The sequence below is a fragment of the Triticum dicoccoides genome, chromosome 7A (assembly GCF_002162155.2).
Source record: "Triticum dicoccoides isolate Atlit2015 ecotype Zavitan chromosome 7A, WEW_v2.0, whole genome shotgun sequence".
NCBI classification, from domain to species: domain Eukaryota; kingdom Viridiplantae; phylum Streptophyta; class Magnoliopsida; order Poales; family Poaceae; genus Triticum; species Triticum dicoccoides.
The window spans coordinates 718,264,364-718,281,870 of NC_041392.1; the positions used below are offsets into that span (position 1 = coordinate 718,264,364).

The 17,507-nt window shown below is 45.6% G+C and overlaps 1 protein-coding gene and 1 long non-coding RNA gene across 4 annotated transcripts; both read left to right on the top strand.

The window, feature by feature from the left end:
- Window positions 1–908: 908 nt before the first annotated feature.
- Window positions 909–1,749, top strand: LOC119331824 (chaperone protein dnaJ 11, chloroplastic-like). Its single transcript, XM_037604994.1, has one exon. It carries the CDS (start codon window positions 1,004–1,006, stop codon window positions 1,424–1,426), a length of 423 nt encoding a protein of 140 aa, XP_037460891.1. The 5' UTR covers window positions 909–1,003; the 3' UTR covers window positions 1,427–1,749.
- An 11,045-nt stretch (window positions 1,750–12,794) lies between these two features.
- Window positions 12,795–17,507, top strand: LOC119331256. 3 transcript variants are annotated; one of them, XR_005160431.1, is made up of 5 exons: window positions 12,795–12,934; window positions 15,251–15,355; window positions 15,530–15,626; window positions 16,444–16,572; window positions 17,472–17,507. It is a non-coding gene; the product is annotated as an uncharacterized LOC119331256 (long non-coding RNA). The 3 variants fall into 3 exon arrangements; XR_005160430.1 differs by lacking the exon at window positions 17,472–17,507 and adding an exon at window positions 17,068–17,242; XR_005160432.1 differs by lacking the exon at window positions 16,444–16,572.

Consider the following 17,507-nt stretch of genomic DNA (forward strand, 5'->3'; position numbering starts at 1 on the left):
GAAACGTAGTGCTATCTTGGTCTATAATTATTTGTCGTTCAACTGGATGTAGGAGTAGTATAATACTATCACAGCTAAAGTTTTATATACTCCCTCCATTCCAAAATATAGTGCACCCGCACTTCCCGAGGTCCAACTTTGACCATAAATTTAACCAACGAGACCAACTGCGGCGGGAGAAAAAATTATATAATTGAAAACTTCTTTCGAATACGAATTCACTGATATAATTTTTGCCCCCGCCGCAATTGGTCTTGATAGTTAAATTTACGGTCAAAATTGAAGCACGGAGATAGAGGAAGCACTATATTGTGGAATGGAGGGAGTATGACCTATCATGCCATGTGGACTCGGATGCTGCAAGTACAAAGTATCTGGCGCGCCGATTCACGATCGGACGGTACGCAAGTCCCTTTCAACCTTGTTGGTGTCAGAGAAGCAGGCACCACAACTGGTGGCGCGAAAGCAACGTTTAAGGGCATGTCCAATGGTGCTATCTTAGGAGTGACACGTAAGATAAATGATGAGGTGGAGGAGAGAGAACTCATAAGAAAAGGCTTGTCTTCTCTTATTTAAGATAAGACAAGAGATGATCTTTTAGCATAATTCGTCTCACCATGTTTTAAGGAATTGCTAGTTATTGAAGATAAGGCTAAGATATAACCCATTGTAGACATACTTTTTTGTCATCTTTAAAATACATACAAGATTTAAAATAAGACTGTCCTATCAATCATTGTACATGTCCTAAGAGGCCGGCAAGCGACTCGCACTGTTGGCTGACTCAGCGGGAGCTCACACATAATCTTATTGTCTTGGATGGAGATAAGATCAAGAGCTGGGCGTACGAGTGGCACCACAGACTCCTCCGTCCTCACCCCCGGTCTGGATACCCTATAAATCCACCTGCGTCTCAACTCTTCCTCAACGAGGACGGACAACAGTGCAACGAAGAAATACTCTGCTTTGGATCAAGCACTCAAGAACAGAGATCGGAGAATCAATGGCTGCTGCGTTTGCATCGACGACGGCCGTGTTGGGGTCGGCTCGCCCGGGACGGGTGGCCGTCGCTCGGCGGTGCGTGGTTGCACGGGCGTCCGCGACGATGGCGGCACCGGCGGCGCTGGCGGCGGGAAGGACACACTACGATGTGCTCGGCGTGAGCGCGGGGGCGAGCAGGAGCGAGATCAAGGCCGCTTACCGGCGCCTGGCGAGGGAGGTGCACCCGGACGTCGCCGGCTGCGGCGGAGACGAGGGGTTCATCCGGCTGCACGCAGCCTACGTCACGCTGGCCGATCCCGACGAGCGCGCGCGGTACGACCGGGACGTGACCAGCCGCGCCGCGGGGATGACGATGCGGCAGGCGTCGGCGACGACCGGACCGGCGTTCCGGCGGCGGACGTGGGAGACGGACCAGTGCTGGTAAGACGTACGGCCGGGCAAACGCGGCTGCCCTCCGGAGGCCCCGACCGGCGGCCGCCCGGTTCGGTCAGGCACGGCGCTGGAGAGAAGGTCCTCTCGACCATTGTGCTGCTCCGTAAGATCAGGATTTGACGGCTTAGATTGGGTGACGCGGACGTGGGAGCTCTGTACACGGCAAGAGGCGTTTTTAAAGATCTCTTGTGCGCCCGGCCAGCAAGATGCAAATATGTAAATGAATTAGTTACCCATATACTGTAAATTAACGGCCAAGGAATATACCGCAGTAAAATAAGCAAGTAATAGTACTAGCTCTTTTTTTCTAACCTATATATAGTAGCTCTCTTTGATTTGTTTTTATTTATTTATTGCGGGAAAACTCTCTTTGGTGATAGAAGGCAGCCGGATGATTTCTTTAAGAAATCATCCGCCTGGGTAGCCATCCGATCTATCGCTGGGTGGCCGTTCGATCCGAGTAATAGAGCCCCGCCTCACGTCTTCCTTCTTTGATCCCCTTCCACGGTTCCACCAGAGCAACGCAGCACCTGTCGTGGCACCGGAGCCGTCGGCGAGCGCTGCAACGCATCTGCGAGAGCCGCCACCGACCGCTGCAGCGCCGGGCGGCACTCCGAGAGCACCGGCCTGCTCCATTGCAGCCATGTCTGTCGCAACACCAAGCACAAAAAAGAATCCTTCTTCGACGAAGCTTCATTGTAGCCACAACAACGCTCCATTGCAGGCCAGGCGAAGCTCCATCGCAGCTACGACCACGCTCCATTGCAGCTCCGATGAAGCTCCATTGGAACCGCGGCGGAGCTCCAATGACCCCGGACGCGCTCCATTGCAGCGCCGCCGGTGCTTCAATGCAATCCCGACGAAGTTTCAATGGTCCCTCCCGCGGCGCTCCATCGCAGCACCCTCCGTCGCCTGGGGTGCGTCAGAGCAGCGCCGACATCGGCCCAACGGTGGTCCATCGATGCTCCATCGCAGCACCCGACGCCGCCGACGATGTTTCGCTGCAGCCCGCACCGGCATGGCATGGCGGGCTCCACTGCAGCACCCTGACGGCGCCAGCGACGGAGTTGCACTGCAGCGCCCACCGCTTGTTGGTGCTCCATCGCAGTGCGGCGGCGACGCGGTTGCCGCGATGAAGCACGCGGCGGCGACGGGCGGATTCTGCAAAGCAGCAGGACGACGAAGCGGACTGCTGCGACGCAGCACGATGCGGCCTCGATGGCGGATGATTCGTCGTCTGCAGCACCGACGGCCGCCGTTGCAACCCCCCCGGATGGGAGCTTCACCATGCAGGACGCGGTGATGTGGATTTGGCCGGAGTAGTCTTTTGCTTTCAACAGCAGGTGGAGGTGGAAAAAGCAAAGGAAGAAGACGAGTAGCCTGACGAGTGGAGGAGAAGGCATCAGGAAGAGATAAGGTTGGGAGGAAAAGCGTGGGGCTGATGGGGCACGTGGCACATGTACAAGACGGCTTATGAAAGCAGGAAATCATCCGGTTTAAATTAAACATTTGCCTAGAAGGAATTAGTTACCACCATGTCGGCTGTTTCTTCTTCGATTCTACACTTAATCAAGTCAAAAAAAAAGATTATACACTTAATCAGTTACCATAGTACAGAAGTGTAAAAAAAAAAGGACAAATTTACCAGAGTACAACAATCCATGTCAGTCATTTCTAAGAGGCTGCCATCTCATAGTTTTGGATGTGTAGAAAAAAAGATTGTGAGGACATATAGCCACATGGGCAAACGGCGGCACCCTGGACAAGCCGGCTGCGAATGGACGCTCGCCTGGGCTGGGTGTGTGACCGGCGGTGGGCTGAGCCGGAGCGGACCCGTCCTAGGACATGGCTTGCATCATCGGCCCGCGGTGCTTGTTCCCTTTTTTGTGATTACGTGAGATTGCTAACTACTATCTCTGTCCCATAATATAAGAATGTTTTTATATTAGTAGGACGGAGGAAGTAATTTATAGATTGATAGACTTATTAAGGTTTTAATGTTGAGGTTAGAGCGAGGGGTCTTGGTCATCCAGGTTGTATAGTAGTACTTATTTTTAAAATTACACTAGATGATACCTCGCGCGTTGCTGCGGGAATTGCTTGCATTATATTTTAATGAGATTTTGTTGTATGAAATGTGAATGTTTTAGTTAATAGCATGAGAACCAAAATAAAAAATGCATATAATACAGAGAATTTGATTGTTGTATAGTTGTAAAATATTTGCTACATGAATAGGTTACAATATATTTTAATAAAATTTTGTTGTATGGAATATGTATATTTGAGTTAATAACATGAGAACCAAAACTAAAAGTACATATATGATTTGCTGCATTCGATTATTGTATAATTGTAAATTATTCAATGAATATAAGTTGTATAATAAAGTGGAAAATACTTTTCCATGCATGGCTGCATAATGTGGGAGACTGTTTTCCATGCAAGCTTGCATGTTTAGGTGGGCCTTTTCCCATGCGTGATTGTATGATGAGGTGGCATGCTTGCATTTTGAGAGAAATAAGTTAGTGGGGATCAACTCTTTAGGTATTATAGATTTTATGACTAGTATGTTCATCATTTTACTTCATTATTAATGTAGATTTTGTCATTAGGGGTTTCAGTGATATCTTATATGTTATGCATCTGAACCAATGATTATTTTTTTTACCGGTTAATTATTTTGGAATTCGACTTGTTACCGGATATATTTTGCTGGACCCCAATTTTTATCTGCTACAGGTTCAGGTAGTGTCAAATAGAACTCATATGCATATTGTAACACAACATAGCCCCTAGCCCGGTGGAAGTACTTTCGAAGTCATGGGATCGACTACCAATCTTGCCACTTTGATTTTAATGTTAGTAGTGTTTTTAAAAAAATATGACCACTGTGGGTTAGTGATGACTCAAACCCCATTTAAATTCTTTTATGTGAGAAATCCAAAATTTCTGAGATTTTTTGAAAACCGGTTCTTGCAATCCCTACTGGGAAAACTGGTAGCAAGATTCTTTTTAAATACAAATACCCGATTTGAATTCTCAAATTGGACACTTTAGGTTCGAACTTGCCTAGGTTTTACAAAATTCCTGGCGTCGCCCATACAACCGTGGTGCTAACATCATGGAGCGAGCTACCAAATTAGTTCCATTAGATTTAATGTAAAACATGTTATCATGACATATAAATTTGATGTTTGAAATATGCAGCATATTTTCATTCAGCTGTGGTCAAAGTAGTTTGACTTGGCATAATGCTATTTTTTAAATAATTTAGAATAGTGAATTGGGAAAATACATCTTTGGAGAAAATTCTTCGTTTTACTCCTCTTGTGCCCACAAGGGGTTTATTTGCTATGCGATTAGGAAAAAATTACGCCATCACAATCACAGGAACCGTCCTTAACGAAAAGAAAACCATGACATAGATCAGCGCTCCCATTTCCGTGTCCACTTGAATCATTTTTTTTGCAGAACATCCCCTATGCTTCACCTGACACTATGCGATTGGACTCCTCATCCTCAATTATCCTGAAACCTGCCCTCCCTTCTTGCTCTAGCACATCCTTCTAGAGATGCATTGTTGTTGTAGGCCAAGACTGCAATAAGAGATTCCTCCACTCACCGCCATAAGGTGGTACTCCGAGCGGCTAGGCTCAGGGGCGACCCTTAGATAGGGCAATAATACCCCATGCCCACCCCTTGTTTGCAGGATCCTAAAAAGTGCATGCTTGTACATTAGCGTGAAATATAGTTTTCAAATTAGCCGGTGAATGTTAAAATCTTATCGAACTAAGTTGGTTCAAGCAAATTTAAGAGAGGGCCAAGTCAGTATAATATTTATATGGGTACACGGTTTAGGAAAGTCACACCAGTTTTGTACATAAAAAATCCATGTATGAAAATAAATGATCAATACTACATCTTACGTAAGTTTGTATTTGTAATTGTCATGCATGATAGACAGTGCATAAGGTCTATATTTGTCTATTTAGTCACATCAAAACTTGTTAGTATTGATTTCAAGATTATCTACCAAGTTACTTGTTTAATACACAATAAAGCAATCTCCCCATTTATGCAGATATTAAGGATGCACTGGAAAAAATAAAGATACATACAAATATACTAGCATAAATTTAATTGTCGAGTATAGTGATAATATTGGTTTACATAGATCTTTCGTTAAACTAGTATAATAAGATATTTTATTAACCATCCAAACTAAACAAAAATACTTTTTCCAAAGAATTACAAGTCACTTAGCACTAGAAAATATATTTATACTAAAAAATATCACAATTGTATGAAAATTTTATAACATAATACACGAGCATGTTTATATTCTGAATTTTCCTAATTATACTTAAAATAGTATTGATATGGTATATCAAAATACTTGTCAACAAGAAACATAATTTAGTGAGAAAATTGTTATTGTGGTACACGAATGTTCGATATAAATAGGGGACAATAACTCGGTTTTTTTACGAAACTATGATGTATTTTATAGCAAATTCGAAAACTATAGCAAAGAGTGGAGAAAACTCAAAACTAGCACCTCGTCGGCCACGCGTGGGCCGAAAAGGGTGTTTTCGGCCTCCCTTTGGTTGAAATGGACCTTTCGGCCATGCCTTGGCCGAAAAGGTGCATAGCTGGGCCGAAAAGCCCTTTTTGGTCAGGAGTAGGCCGAAAAGTCCTTTTTGATCAGGAGTTGGCCGAAAAGTCCCTTGGACCCACCTTTTCACGTTAATGGTTGACCGAAGTTGCATGGCTCCACTCTTCGGCTTACGTTAGGCCGAAGCGATTTTTTTTTAATTTTGGTATATAAATACTGTGCAACCATTGTCCATCTTAGACATTGAAAAAATATATTTTCACGCAACCCCTTCCTCTCAATATTTTCCCATCAACTCTTTCCGGCCCGCCATCCGTTTCCCGCCAACCCCTTCCCGCCATATGTTCCTGTCACCCGTTTCCCGTCAACCCCTTCCCGCCATATGTTCCCGCCAACCCCTTCCTGCCATATGTTCCCGCCAACCCTTTCCCACCATACCACAGTATACCATTAAATAAATTCTTCATATTTTAAAAAAATGGGATAAAAGCGCAAGCGATGGAGTCAAAAACCTAACCTCACGCTGGGTATATGTGTTACCAGCCAAATAGGATAGCATCTGGCTAATGTACAACAACCGATCCCTTTCTTTATAAAAAGTCAACATTTTTGAAAAAAGTGAACAATTTTACGTTAGCAATTTAAATAATTATTTAAAATGAAAATTTCCGAAATACGAACAAACTTTTAAAACATGAAAATTTATTGAACACATGAACAAAATTTTAGAATCCCAAACATTTATTGATTTTTTAAGTGATGAACAATTTATAAATATACACTGAGCATTTTTGTAGTATAAGCTGAAAATTTTCTGAAGACGCATTGAATATTTTTGTGATATACAGTTAATGTTTTTCTCAGTTGTGAAAACATTTAAAAAAAGTGAAATGATTTTGAGAAACATGGTTTTTTTAAATATGAAGAATTTATTTAATGGTATACTGTGGTATGGCGGGAGAATATGGCGGGAAGGGGTTGGCGGGAAACGGGTGGCAGGAATATATGACGGAAAGGGCTTGGCGGGAAACGGGTGGCGGGAAAGAGTTGAGGGGAAAGGGTTGCGCGAAAATATATTTTTTCAATGTCTAAGATGGGCAATGGTTGCATAGTATTTATATACCAAAATTTTAAAAAATTCGCTTCGGCCTAACGTAATCCGAAGAGTGGAGCCATGCTACTTCGGTCAACCATTAAAGTGAAAAGGTGGGTCTAATGGACCAAAAAGGACCTTTCGGCCTACTCCTGACCAAAAAGGACCTTTCGGCCTACTCCTGACCAAAAAGGACTTTTCGGCCTACTCCTGACCAAAAAGGTCTTTTTGGCCCAGGTACTCACCATTTCGGCCAAGGCAAGGCTGAAAAGTCCATTTCGGCCAAAGGGAGGCCGAAAACACCCTTTTCGGCCCAGGCGTGGCCAACGGGACGCTAGTTTTGATTTTGCTCCACTCTTTGCTATAGTTTTCGAATTTGCTATAAAATGTGTCATAGTTTTGAAAAAAAATCCAATAACTCATCATAGCGGATCTGCTAAACTTTGTGCTTAATTAAGCAATCCTTTTATGGAAGAAAGCTGAAAAAGAGAAGAGAGGAAGGACATGAGCTTGAAGGATTGTTGTTTTGATGAAGGAGCAACATCTTCCAACTACATGGAATCAAGTTCTGATAGGCGTTCGTGCTGAGAGTTTTCTATATAACTTATCATCCACATCGCCAAGATCATGCTAGTACAAATAGAAGAATCCTACCCAACATCATCCTATCTCACCAAGTCCTAAGCCTTGAAGGATTAGCTGAATGCTGAGGGTGATTTTCTGTCTCAATCTATTGTTGTTCCTATTTAGCACACCAAGAAAGAATTTAGAGAGACGAGAGTGACAATAGTGGAGGCCAAGTGTGAGTTGTGGAGTGGTCATGGACCATTTCATGCAAAATTGCTAGGTGATAATCGCCAAGTGTAGGGAGTTATTGTATCACTTTCCAAAGTGGAGGTGGTAAGTATCGAGTTTTGAATCCCAAACACGCTAAAGGTAGGAATCATATCTTCTCATGTTCTATCTACAAATGTTATGACCTTTCGTACACCAAACATTTTCTTTCCCTAAATGAAAACTAAAGATACATTGCAGGTATAAAATGGATAGTTCGCAAAATTCTAAAGTACTACTAACTAAAATTTAGGGCTTGTTCTGATGTCCTCCAGCTCCACGCTTCCAAAACTTCACAGATGAATTTGTCCAGAACGGTTGCAGCCCGAGAAGCTGAATTCACGAAGCTGATCATTCCTGTAGTGTAAAAATGAGAAGCACAACCGGGCCAGCTCCACCAAAACATGAAGCGTGGAGTTCGCTCAATTTACAGCGAACTGCCACCGCTAAAGAAAACGGTTCACTGCATCCCCTCGTCAAATAGAAAAAGGATCGATCGAAGCGTTACGCTAGTGTCGCTCGAATCGGTACCCAGCTAATTGGGCTGCGTCCATCCGGCCCAACGTACGCCTAACAAGCCACATCCCCTCCCAACTGGGCTGCAGCAACGGGAGAAGCTGCACATCGAGCCGGACGCTCCTGGGATCGCTAGCTGAAACTAGAAGCGAGGAGTAGAAGCTGGTTTTCTGGAGTTTTGAGAAGCTGGGGAGCCTCCGAACAGGCCCTTAGTTGCTTTAATATGAAGGTACAATAAAATAAAATGGAGCGAATATGGAGCAGCGATGGAATGTGTTGCGGAATTGTCCCTAGGCAATTGGCTATGAAACTAGACTAATAATCATGCATTGAAGTTTTATATGCAGGATAGACTTATGCTCAAATGTAAGAAAATCGATTAACAACATGTTCTATGATTGAAATCCTTAGCAAGCATCCACAACTACTAAGATTTCATTTAGTAGACCCAACCATATCATTACACGTCTAATGATCCTCTATATCCATATGCATCAACTCCTATACTCGTGCTCGTAATATGTGTCACTTTGGCTTACCTACGCATAGTTATCTCAACATATTAATAATACCAAAGTGTGATCCAACATATGTGTGTGATCATACATTGCACAAAATAATAACATATCATAACATACAACTCAAATCAATCATATAGGTCATCAATCACCATAGGACCAAAAGGATATACTCAGACATAATAGTAATGCAACAAATGCTTGAATAATAATTTATAGCATCAAATACCATGTTCAACTAGGGGATTGCAGATGGTTGTGTATGAGTGGACCACTTTACAAATTGAGAAGATGGTGATGGATATGGTGACGATGACGTTTCAGCACCACCGAAAGAGAAGGCGGGAGATGGCACCCCATCCTTCTTCTTCTTCTTTCTTGGCCTCCCCCTTAGGAGGGGAAGGTATCCTCTCTACTCCATGGCGTTCATGGCCTTTAGAGACCTTTTTGAGATTTGATTGTATTTTTCTAGATGTTCTTTTTTTCGAGTCCCATCAAAGTTTTATCTCCCGATGGAGATCCGTAACTCCAAAAAATCTGAAATTTTAAGGAGGTTCCTAAAATTGTTGGAACAAGCTTACGACAAAAGGATGCTACTAGGGAAGGTCTCCAACTCCCACACGACCAGGTGTCACAGATTGGGTCTTGGCCGTGGGAAGAGGTGGGGTGGAGGCCGTATGGGCCCCTTCTAGGCGGGCCCAAGTCCATAATGACCCTGTAGTGCTGAAACTTTACAGATATTCTTTCTCAATTTTTTCGTCCCTAAAATATCCGTTTTTTTCAAAGCCAAAAACATTAGAAAACAGGAACTAACTCCTAGCACTAGAATAATATGTTAGTCCAATAAAAATATAAAAAGGTGCCAAAAGTATGTATAAATAATGTAAATGATAAAAACTCTAACATAAATTATATATATGTTTGAGATGTATCACTAGGCATATCTCTCCCAACTCAAGCACTCTGAGCGGCACCTGGAAGATCACACATATAAAAATATCCAAACTAAATAAAAATAATTTTGCCAAAAAAGTGTTAGTCAGTTGGCACTTTAAAATTATTTATACAAATGAATATCACAATTGAAAGATTTTCTTAATAAAATACATTTATAGTCTTAATTTTTCCTTGTTATGCTTTAGAAAGTATGTAATATAGTAATATCAGAATATTTGGTCTGGGAATATAATTTAGCGAGAAAAGTGTTATTGGAGAGTAAGAAAGTTTATTATAAATAATGGATATATGCCGGAGAAATTAAGCTATACTAGGTTTGCCCCCGTGATGTTTGCAGAATGAAACGAGCTTTAAAATATCCAAGACACACATGACTAACCTAGTGCAAATATGTGAAACATGTGCGGACTGATGTGATTTGATATATCAATGGCTCATGCTCAGTCCATTTTTTCATATGGTGAGTGCGTTAGGTTGACACAAAGTGGCTGCGACGACTATGACGATGAACAACTCAATCGCGATAGCGGCGACATCAGCTACAACGAAGAAATTTTTCTTTTCGCCAGATAAGTTAATGCATGTGTTTTGTGTTCTATTTGTATCGACTTGTAATTCTTTGTGCTTAGGGCTTGAAGTTTTTTTTTAGATTTCACCCTAGCCCATCTAGAAGACAATTAAGGAAGTAAAAGATAACTCATCAGCATACATAATGTAAGAATTCAAACTTTACTTTGTTATAGCGACTTAAATGATTTTTGTTGTAGTCGTTGTTTGATCTCGGGGAATATTTGAATTAATACATTAAACGGATTAATATGAATTGTGTAGACTCTATTTGGAGATTCACAATCATCTCACAGTTGGTTGTGCGGAAGTCCCAAAGAATTCGATTTTTATTCAGTCCGAGAGAGGGGAGGTGGTCCGAAAGGATTCTGCTAGGGCACTGCCAACAAATGTTGTTCTTAAACCATGTTTTAATTGTCATACCGCAACTATCGTTTGTTAATTTTTCCTACCAACTCAATCAATACTCTTTTGTTCTTAAACTATGTTTATTTTGTGGGCGCGCGTGATTTGCACGGCACATCAATTCTCTTGCCAAGAAATCACTAACCTTATTTCTTTACGACAAAACCACATTTTGCCTTCAACTCAAGGTGGTTCGATGCTTTTATCCGCTGACTAATGTTTTTGTACTATCATGACGTTTGATGAATAAATGAAAAAAGAATCCACCAAAAAAAAACTATTGAATACTGATGGTACCTCCATCCATGATAAGATGGACTCCATCTTATCAGCAATTCAGCACATATCAGTAATGCGAATACTTTGAAGTTTGAACAATATATGTTCGCAACCAGCGATGGCCATGTCCTACACAAGCTCCAGGACCCACATGTACGCAACGCCTTCTTCTTCCAGGATTTCGGCCGTCGCTCTTCAACGTCGTCATGGTGTGCGGCTGGCGTGGTTGACAGCGATGATGGCCCACCTCCCGATTCACCAAATTGATATCTCCGTCCGTTTTATCTTGCCGGTGCCGTGTAGACGCACCAACGACATCATAGTACTCCGCCTGTAAACTAATATAAGAAGTTTTAGATCGCTAGATCAGAAGTGATCTAAAACATCGCATAGCACTGACACTCAAGAGTCTACATGACAGCGTTTTTAAGGGCATAAAAATTCGATGTGAACTGATTGCGGTGTGATAATAAGCAAGCAAGTCAAACAAGTTAGGCAAGCACCGGCTGCAAGTTTTGCACGATTTCTCCGGATACCATACTCTACTGGTGTAGCTGTTTAGACATACTCCCTCCGTTCCTAAATATTTGTCTTTCTAGACATTTCAAATGACTACTACATACGGATGTATGTAGACATATTTTAGAGTGTAGATTCACTCATTTTGCTTCGTATGTAGTCACTTGTTAAAATGCCTAGGAAGACAAGTATTTAGGAAGGGAGGGAGTATATTGGAACTTCGGTAGAATTTGGTTGAAAAGGCTGAATCGAGAAATAAGGATGACGGTCATCCTCCAGCCTCCTCAGCCGTTCGGGTTTCTGACCGTTGGATCTGGTGGCTTGATTGGATCTGGGCCGTCAGATCGAGCCTTGGGTTGCCCTCGCCCGTTGGAACGAAGAGGTGCTCCTGTAGCAATGAACAGTTTCACCCCAATGTAAAGATCCTGTGCCACCGCACGTAAATCTTGCCCCCCGCCGAGGGCATTTTCGTAATTTCGCTATGGGGTATAAAAGCCCAATGCCCATAGGGTTTCTCCCCAATCGTCTTCCTCCCTCTTCCTGTTCACGGAGGGGGAGCCGCCGCCGCCCCTTCCCCTTCCAAAGCCCCGCCCCCCTCGCGCCGCCACGGTGACTTCACCGGCGTCTGAACCCAGGCAACGGCGGGCAAGAAGCAGCAGAAGACCACCAAGGCGCCGAGGGAGAAGAAGGCGAAGGCGGAGGACGAGAGTGCGTGGAGGAGCCCGACGAGGAGGAGGGCGACATGGTCACCTTCGGGGAGCAGCAGAACGAGGAGGGGCACGCGGCGGTGGCGGCCAAGAGGCGAATGGCGCGGCCGACCAAGAAGGCCAGGAAGCCAGAGTTCCTCGGCGAGCCCGTCCCCGCCGACGAAGCTTGCGCCAACTGGCCGCAGCGTTACCAGTGTGCCTCGCCCATGAGGTACGCCCTGGATCCGTCGCCCATCCAACTCGCCCTGACCCTTCTCCTTCCCGCGCCGGTCGGGCTGATATGGACGCGGTTGCAAGCTTGACGTGAGACCAGACGCAAGGAGGCAGCATGGAGACAGTCCACCGCCGGTCGTCCACCACCGGAGCTTTTGCCCTGTGCGCCGTCTCCTTCATGACCTCGTCTGCGTGCACGACTGCTTTCTGGAGGGCCGCCACTGGGATCCACGGGGTGCGCCTCCACCCCCCTGCAGCTCCATCACGTGTGATGGTAAGGGCATCTCCAGCCGCGCCCCCAGGAAGGCCTCCCCAGGCGTTTTTTTTGCGCCGGCGCCGAAAAAACGGCCCAGTCGCGCCCCAGGAGCCCGATTTTCGCCTGCCTGGGCCGAAAACAGCGCCGGCGGACCCAGGCCGAACCCGGCGCGATGGGGGGCACCCGGGGGCGCCGGGGCGAACTGTTTTGGCGCGAAAAAACCGCGGGCAAGCCGCGTCAAGGACATGGCGACTCGTCTTCCCCCCAACTGCCTCGGTTCCCGCGGGGAATCAATGGCAAGGCTGCCGCTGGTCAGCCTTGCCATTGATTCCTCGCGGGCGGCTCGTCTCGGGACGGCGCGCCGACGCCTCCCCTCCCTCGCGCGCGTACACACGGCGCGTACACACTGCCGGTGCCCACACCAGACTCGCCCCTCGCCGCCGCCCAGCCCCTCTCTCTCCGTCTCCGTCTTCCTCTCCCGAGCGCCACCGGCAGCCCCTCTCTCTCCCTCTCTACCACCGCCGAGCCTGTCGCCATGGCAGAGTGCTTCCCCGGAGACGAGGCGGCGGCGAACGGCTTCGGCCGGCGTTCGCTCCGCGAACAGGAGTCCTGGCTCCTGTTCCAGGCGAACATCCCGGCGCCGCCGGACATGCACGCCGGGCCGACGGGGTGGCGGCTCAGCGACGGGGGAGTGCCTGTTCCCCCGTTACCCGACGCCGTGGCGAAGCCCACGTACTTCGCCGAGAAGGTCGAGGTCGCGCGCGCCTCCCTGACCGACGACGAGCGCTCCCTCCCCCAGTACGCCACCGACAATCACGCGGATTGGGCGGCGTACTTCCAGCACCGCTAGCAGCAGCGCCTGGCCTCCACCAACGATGCGCCGGTGGTCGGCGGCGTGAAGAACAGCGTGGGGCGCCACCTGTGGTGGGGCGTCCCGGGCCGCACGCTGGAGGGCGTGCTGATGCACCTCGACGGCGGCAACAACCCGCCGTTGACCTATCCTGTGACGGGGGCCGCCCCGTCGCAACACCGACGCGCATGGGCGCCAAGGAGGTTCGCCTCCTCCTCGTCTTCCTCCTCTCGCTCATCTTCCCACTCCTCCGGTTCTCCGGCGCTTCTCGGCGTCAAGGCCGAGCCCGCGGCGGAGACGCCAATCAGTCGGCGCACTCGCATCGTCGGCATCGTCATCAACGAGGGCGGACGGCGCACTCGCATCGTCGGCATCGTCATCAACGAGGGCGGCCGGCGCGCCCCCTCCTCGTCGGCTCCTCCACGCTTCGTCAAGCCAAAGATGGAGCCGGGGCTGGCGCCGGTGAAGACGGAGCCGGGGCTGGCGCCGGTGGAGGCGGAGTTCGACGACGACGACGCGGTCCTAGAATGGGTGCGCCAGGACTCCATTGCGATGGAGAAGGCGCGCTGGGAGAAGGAGAAGGAACGCCAGCGCGCCGCCCTGCGCCGCTTCAAGGAGCGCCGACGCGGCCGCGTTGAAGACGGGGTCGTCGTCTTATGCGACAACGACAACGACGACGACGCGCCGTCGCTAGTCCGCCATGGTGATGCCGGGCAGGGTCCAGTAGGGGCGCCCGCGTCAAGGAGGAGAAGGCCGATGACGACGATGGCGGCGACGGCGGCGACTTTTCTTTTTTAATTAGGTTAATGTAATGAAAATGCGCGAATTTCACCGAAATTTGCCATGTTTGGCCGAAATTTAACTAGTTTTTACCATAACTTCGCCCAACGGTCCTTTTTTTAAATACGCGCCTGGGGGCCGACGGCTGGGGACCGACTCACCCCCATGGCCATTTTTTTCGCCGGCTCACCCCCAGGCGGCGCTTTTAGACGCCCCCTGGGGGGCCAACGGCTGGAGATGCCCTAAGCGACCTGAACATAGCAATCAACAATTCCCCCTGCAGTTCCATGCGTGCTTCATTAGTGATTCCTAACCAATTAGCAATTCCGTCTAATCAGTGGAATTAAGTTAGGAGTACTCACTGTATTTCTGCTAATGGAATTCAGTATATGTGAAAAATTCAGTCTGCATTTCTGCTAATGGAATTTTTAGATAGTTATGACTTTTGTAATCCAAGAGATTGTTCTTCATTCTTCTTGCATGAGTAATTTATACTGTATGATGCATTATCAAAGAGTACTGTCGAGATAATTTAACTGAAATCTGAGTTTATAAGCTCAAATTGTTCCAGTTCAGTTTATAAGCAATTTTTATGATCATTGTTACTGCAATTTTCATGATCCAATTTCAGTTTGTAAGCTCAGATTGTTCCTGTTCCAGTTCCAAATTGTGCTGGAGTACTCACTGTACTTGTTCCGGAGCAGGGCGCCGATCTGCAGGCTTGAGCTTGAGCTCCTTGGCGTCCTTCCTCCAGTTGGTGGCCCAGCTCGCCGGCGTTCTGAGTACGGCCTCGGCTACAAACTCTGACGGTGAGTTTCAAACCCAATTCCGCTGCCGCACTGATCGATCTGGCCTTGTTGGGGATGCTCCCTGGTAAAATTTGAAGACAATCATAGAATAACTGTATTCATATTATGAATGGTTTCTGCAATTTACACTGGGGAATTCAACTATTGAGCAGATTATTGGTTTAAAATTTGCAGGATAACTGTACCATACCCATTCCAGTGGGGAGCACTGACTTTTCATGCTGCTGAATGCTTTGCCATGATGGCAGCTGCTTTTGTTGCTCTTGTGGAGGTACTGTAGATAACTGATGATATTTAAGTAGATACAAAGCATTGCTATGTCTAAGGCATCAAGTATCCTTTGAATAACACTCCCTGTTTTGTTCTATTTTTCTACTGCTGACGGGCGTGCGAATTAAGGTTCATGGTGTGCCTTGGACTCGAATTCTTACTATTTTTGTACTGGATGTGGTGGTCTTGTTAGTTAGTCAGTGCCTCGTATGATTAGGATGCATATCCGGTTAGAACAGAGTCATTCATGCATTCTTATAATATTTTCATGTGTATTTATTTGTCGGAGGTGTGTTTTGCTGGTTTCCCTTCGGCCATTTTCATTACATAAAACAAACATTATGGTCGTCATGTAACCAAAGTATTCATTGCACATATTTTGTGCTATACAACTTGTTCTTTCTTTCCTACAAAACTCCTATTTTTTATTTGAAGAGCACCAATGAATTTTCATTACACATGAAAGGAATTACTGCGACTACCTGACACCTGAGTATTCAGTGTTTCTCTTTCAAGGTCTACGTCTTAAAAATAAGTTCAACTATTCACTATACAAGGAATTACAATTGGTAGCATGTAACTTGACTCCTATCTGTCCCATAAAGTAGTGGCATGGTTGCCGCTTGTCCCTGATCTTCACACTTCATTTGTTGAAGTCCTTGCTTCTTTGTTTCTGGGTCGTATTAGCTGAATAAATGCAAAATGCACGATGAAATTTTCTGTAGGGTGCTGCTGCGGTATGTCAAGAGGAGATAATTATATTTTCCTATCCTTATGTTTACTCCTAAACATAGCTTTTGATTTTGTTCTTCTGCCAGACCTTGAAGCTCCCAAAATGCAAACACCAGGAGATAGGGGTGTCAAACTGAAACAAAGAAGCCCATGACCGGTCTCATAATTTTACCAATAGTACCGCCATCAGCCGCAAAGACGGCAAGCTCAAGCAGGTGAGCTGTGTGTCTCTTATGCTGCTGTTTTATATCTTGGCTTGAAGTTCACAACCAGTTCGTAGTTATTCTCAAATAATTTTTCCTTTTGTTGTGCAGATGTGCGCATGTTTTTCTATTTAATGAGAATCCCTTTTCAAGATGTTTTGATGTTTTGTGTTACTGATTTTTCTTCCTTTTGATGTCCTCTGCATCCTATGGTGGTGAGATTATGTTATGAATTGGTGGTTGATAACATAACATAACATTGTGTTTAGTAGACGAATTTCCTCGTATTGCTCACATATTATTGGTTATTGGTCCATACATACAAGATATTTTCCAAGAATTGGAATAACAATTGGAATAAAGGATCTATCTTTCTCCACTTCGAAGAAAAATACAAGCAACCCTTCCTCTTATTAATCATATGCCTCCGTAATGTGTCTTCATAGCCTGTGTCATTTGGTTACGTAAAGTTTTCTGCTCTGCAATTTACTTTTGTTTGTCTGGTAGGCCAATGAAGGTTGAGGTTTCGACTTCTACTGGAATACAGTTCTTCTAATCTCTATACAGGGCTCAAGAAATAGAAAGCGACTCGTGCTTCAAGTACCAAGAAAATAATTTCCTTGCAAGATAAGACAAATCTATAAGCTTCTCCATTTGTAACGCCAGCGCTAGCATAAATGTCATGTTCTCTGTGATCTTCTTTTCAGTTCTTCATGTGTACATTATTGTGCTGCTGGTCTATTTACTAAATTCTCTTTTGATTCTAGAAGCCTGATGCTTTGCCTCTTTGAAATAAAACTAATATGTCATTGCTAGCATGTATGTGGTGTTTCTTTGGATTCTTGCGAGCATTTAGGGTTAAAATATATTCTCATTGGAATTGATAAATCAGTGTGCCTTGCATGACACAGCGCTACGGCTATGAAGATGACGTGTTGAAGAAGCAC

Excerpts from the sequence above, each read along its gene's own strand:
- LOC119331824 (XM_037604994.1), top strand. The coding sequence starts at position 1,004 with ATGGCTGCTGCGTTTGCATCGACGACGGCCGTGTTGGGGTCGGCTCGC.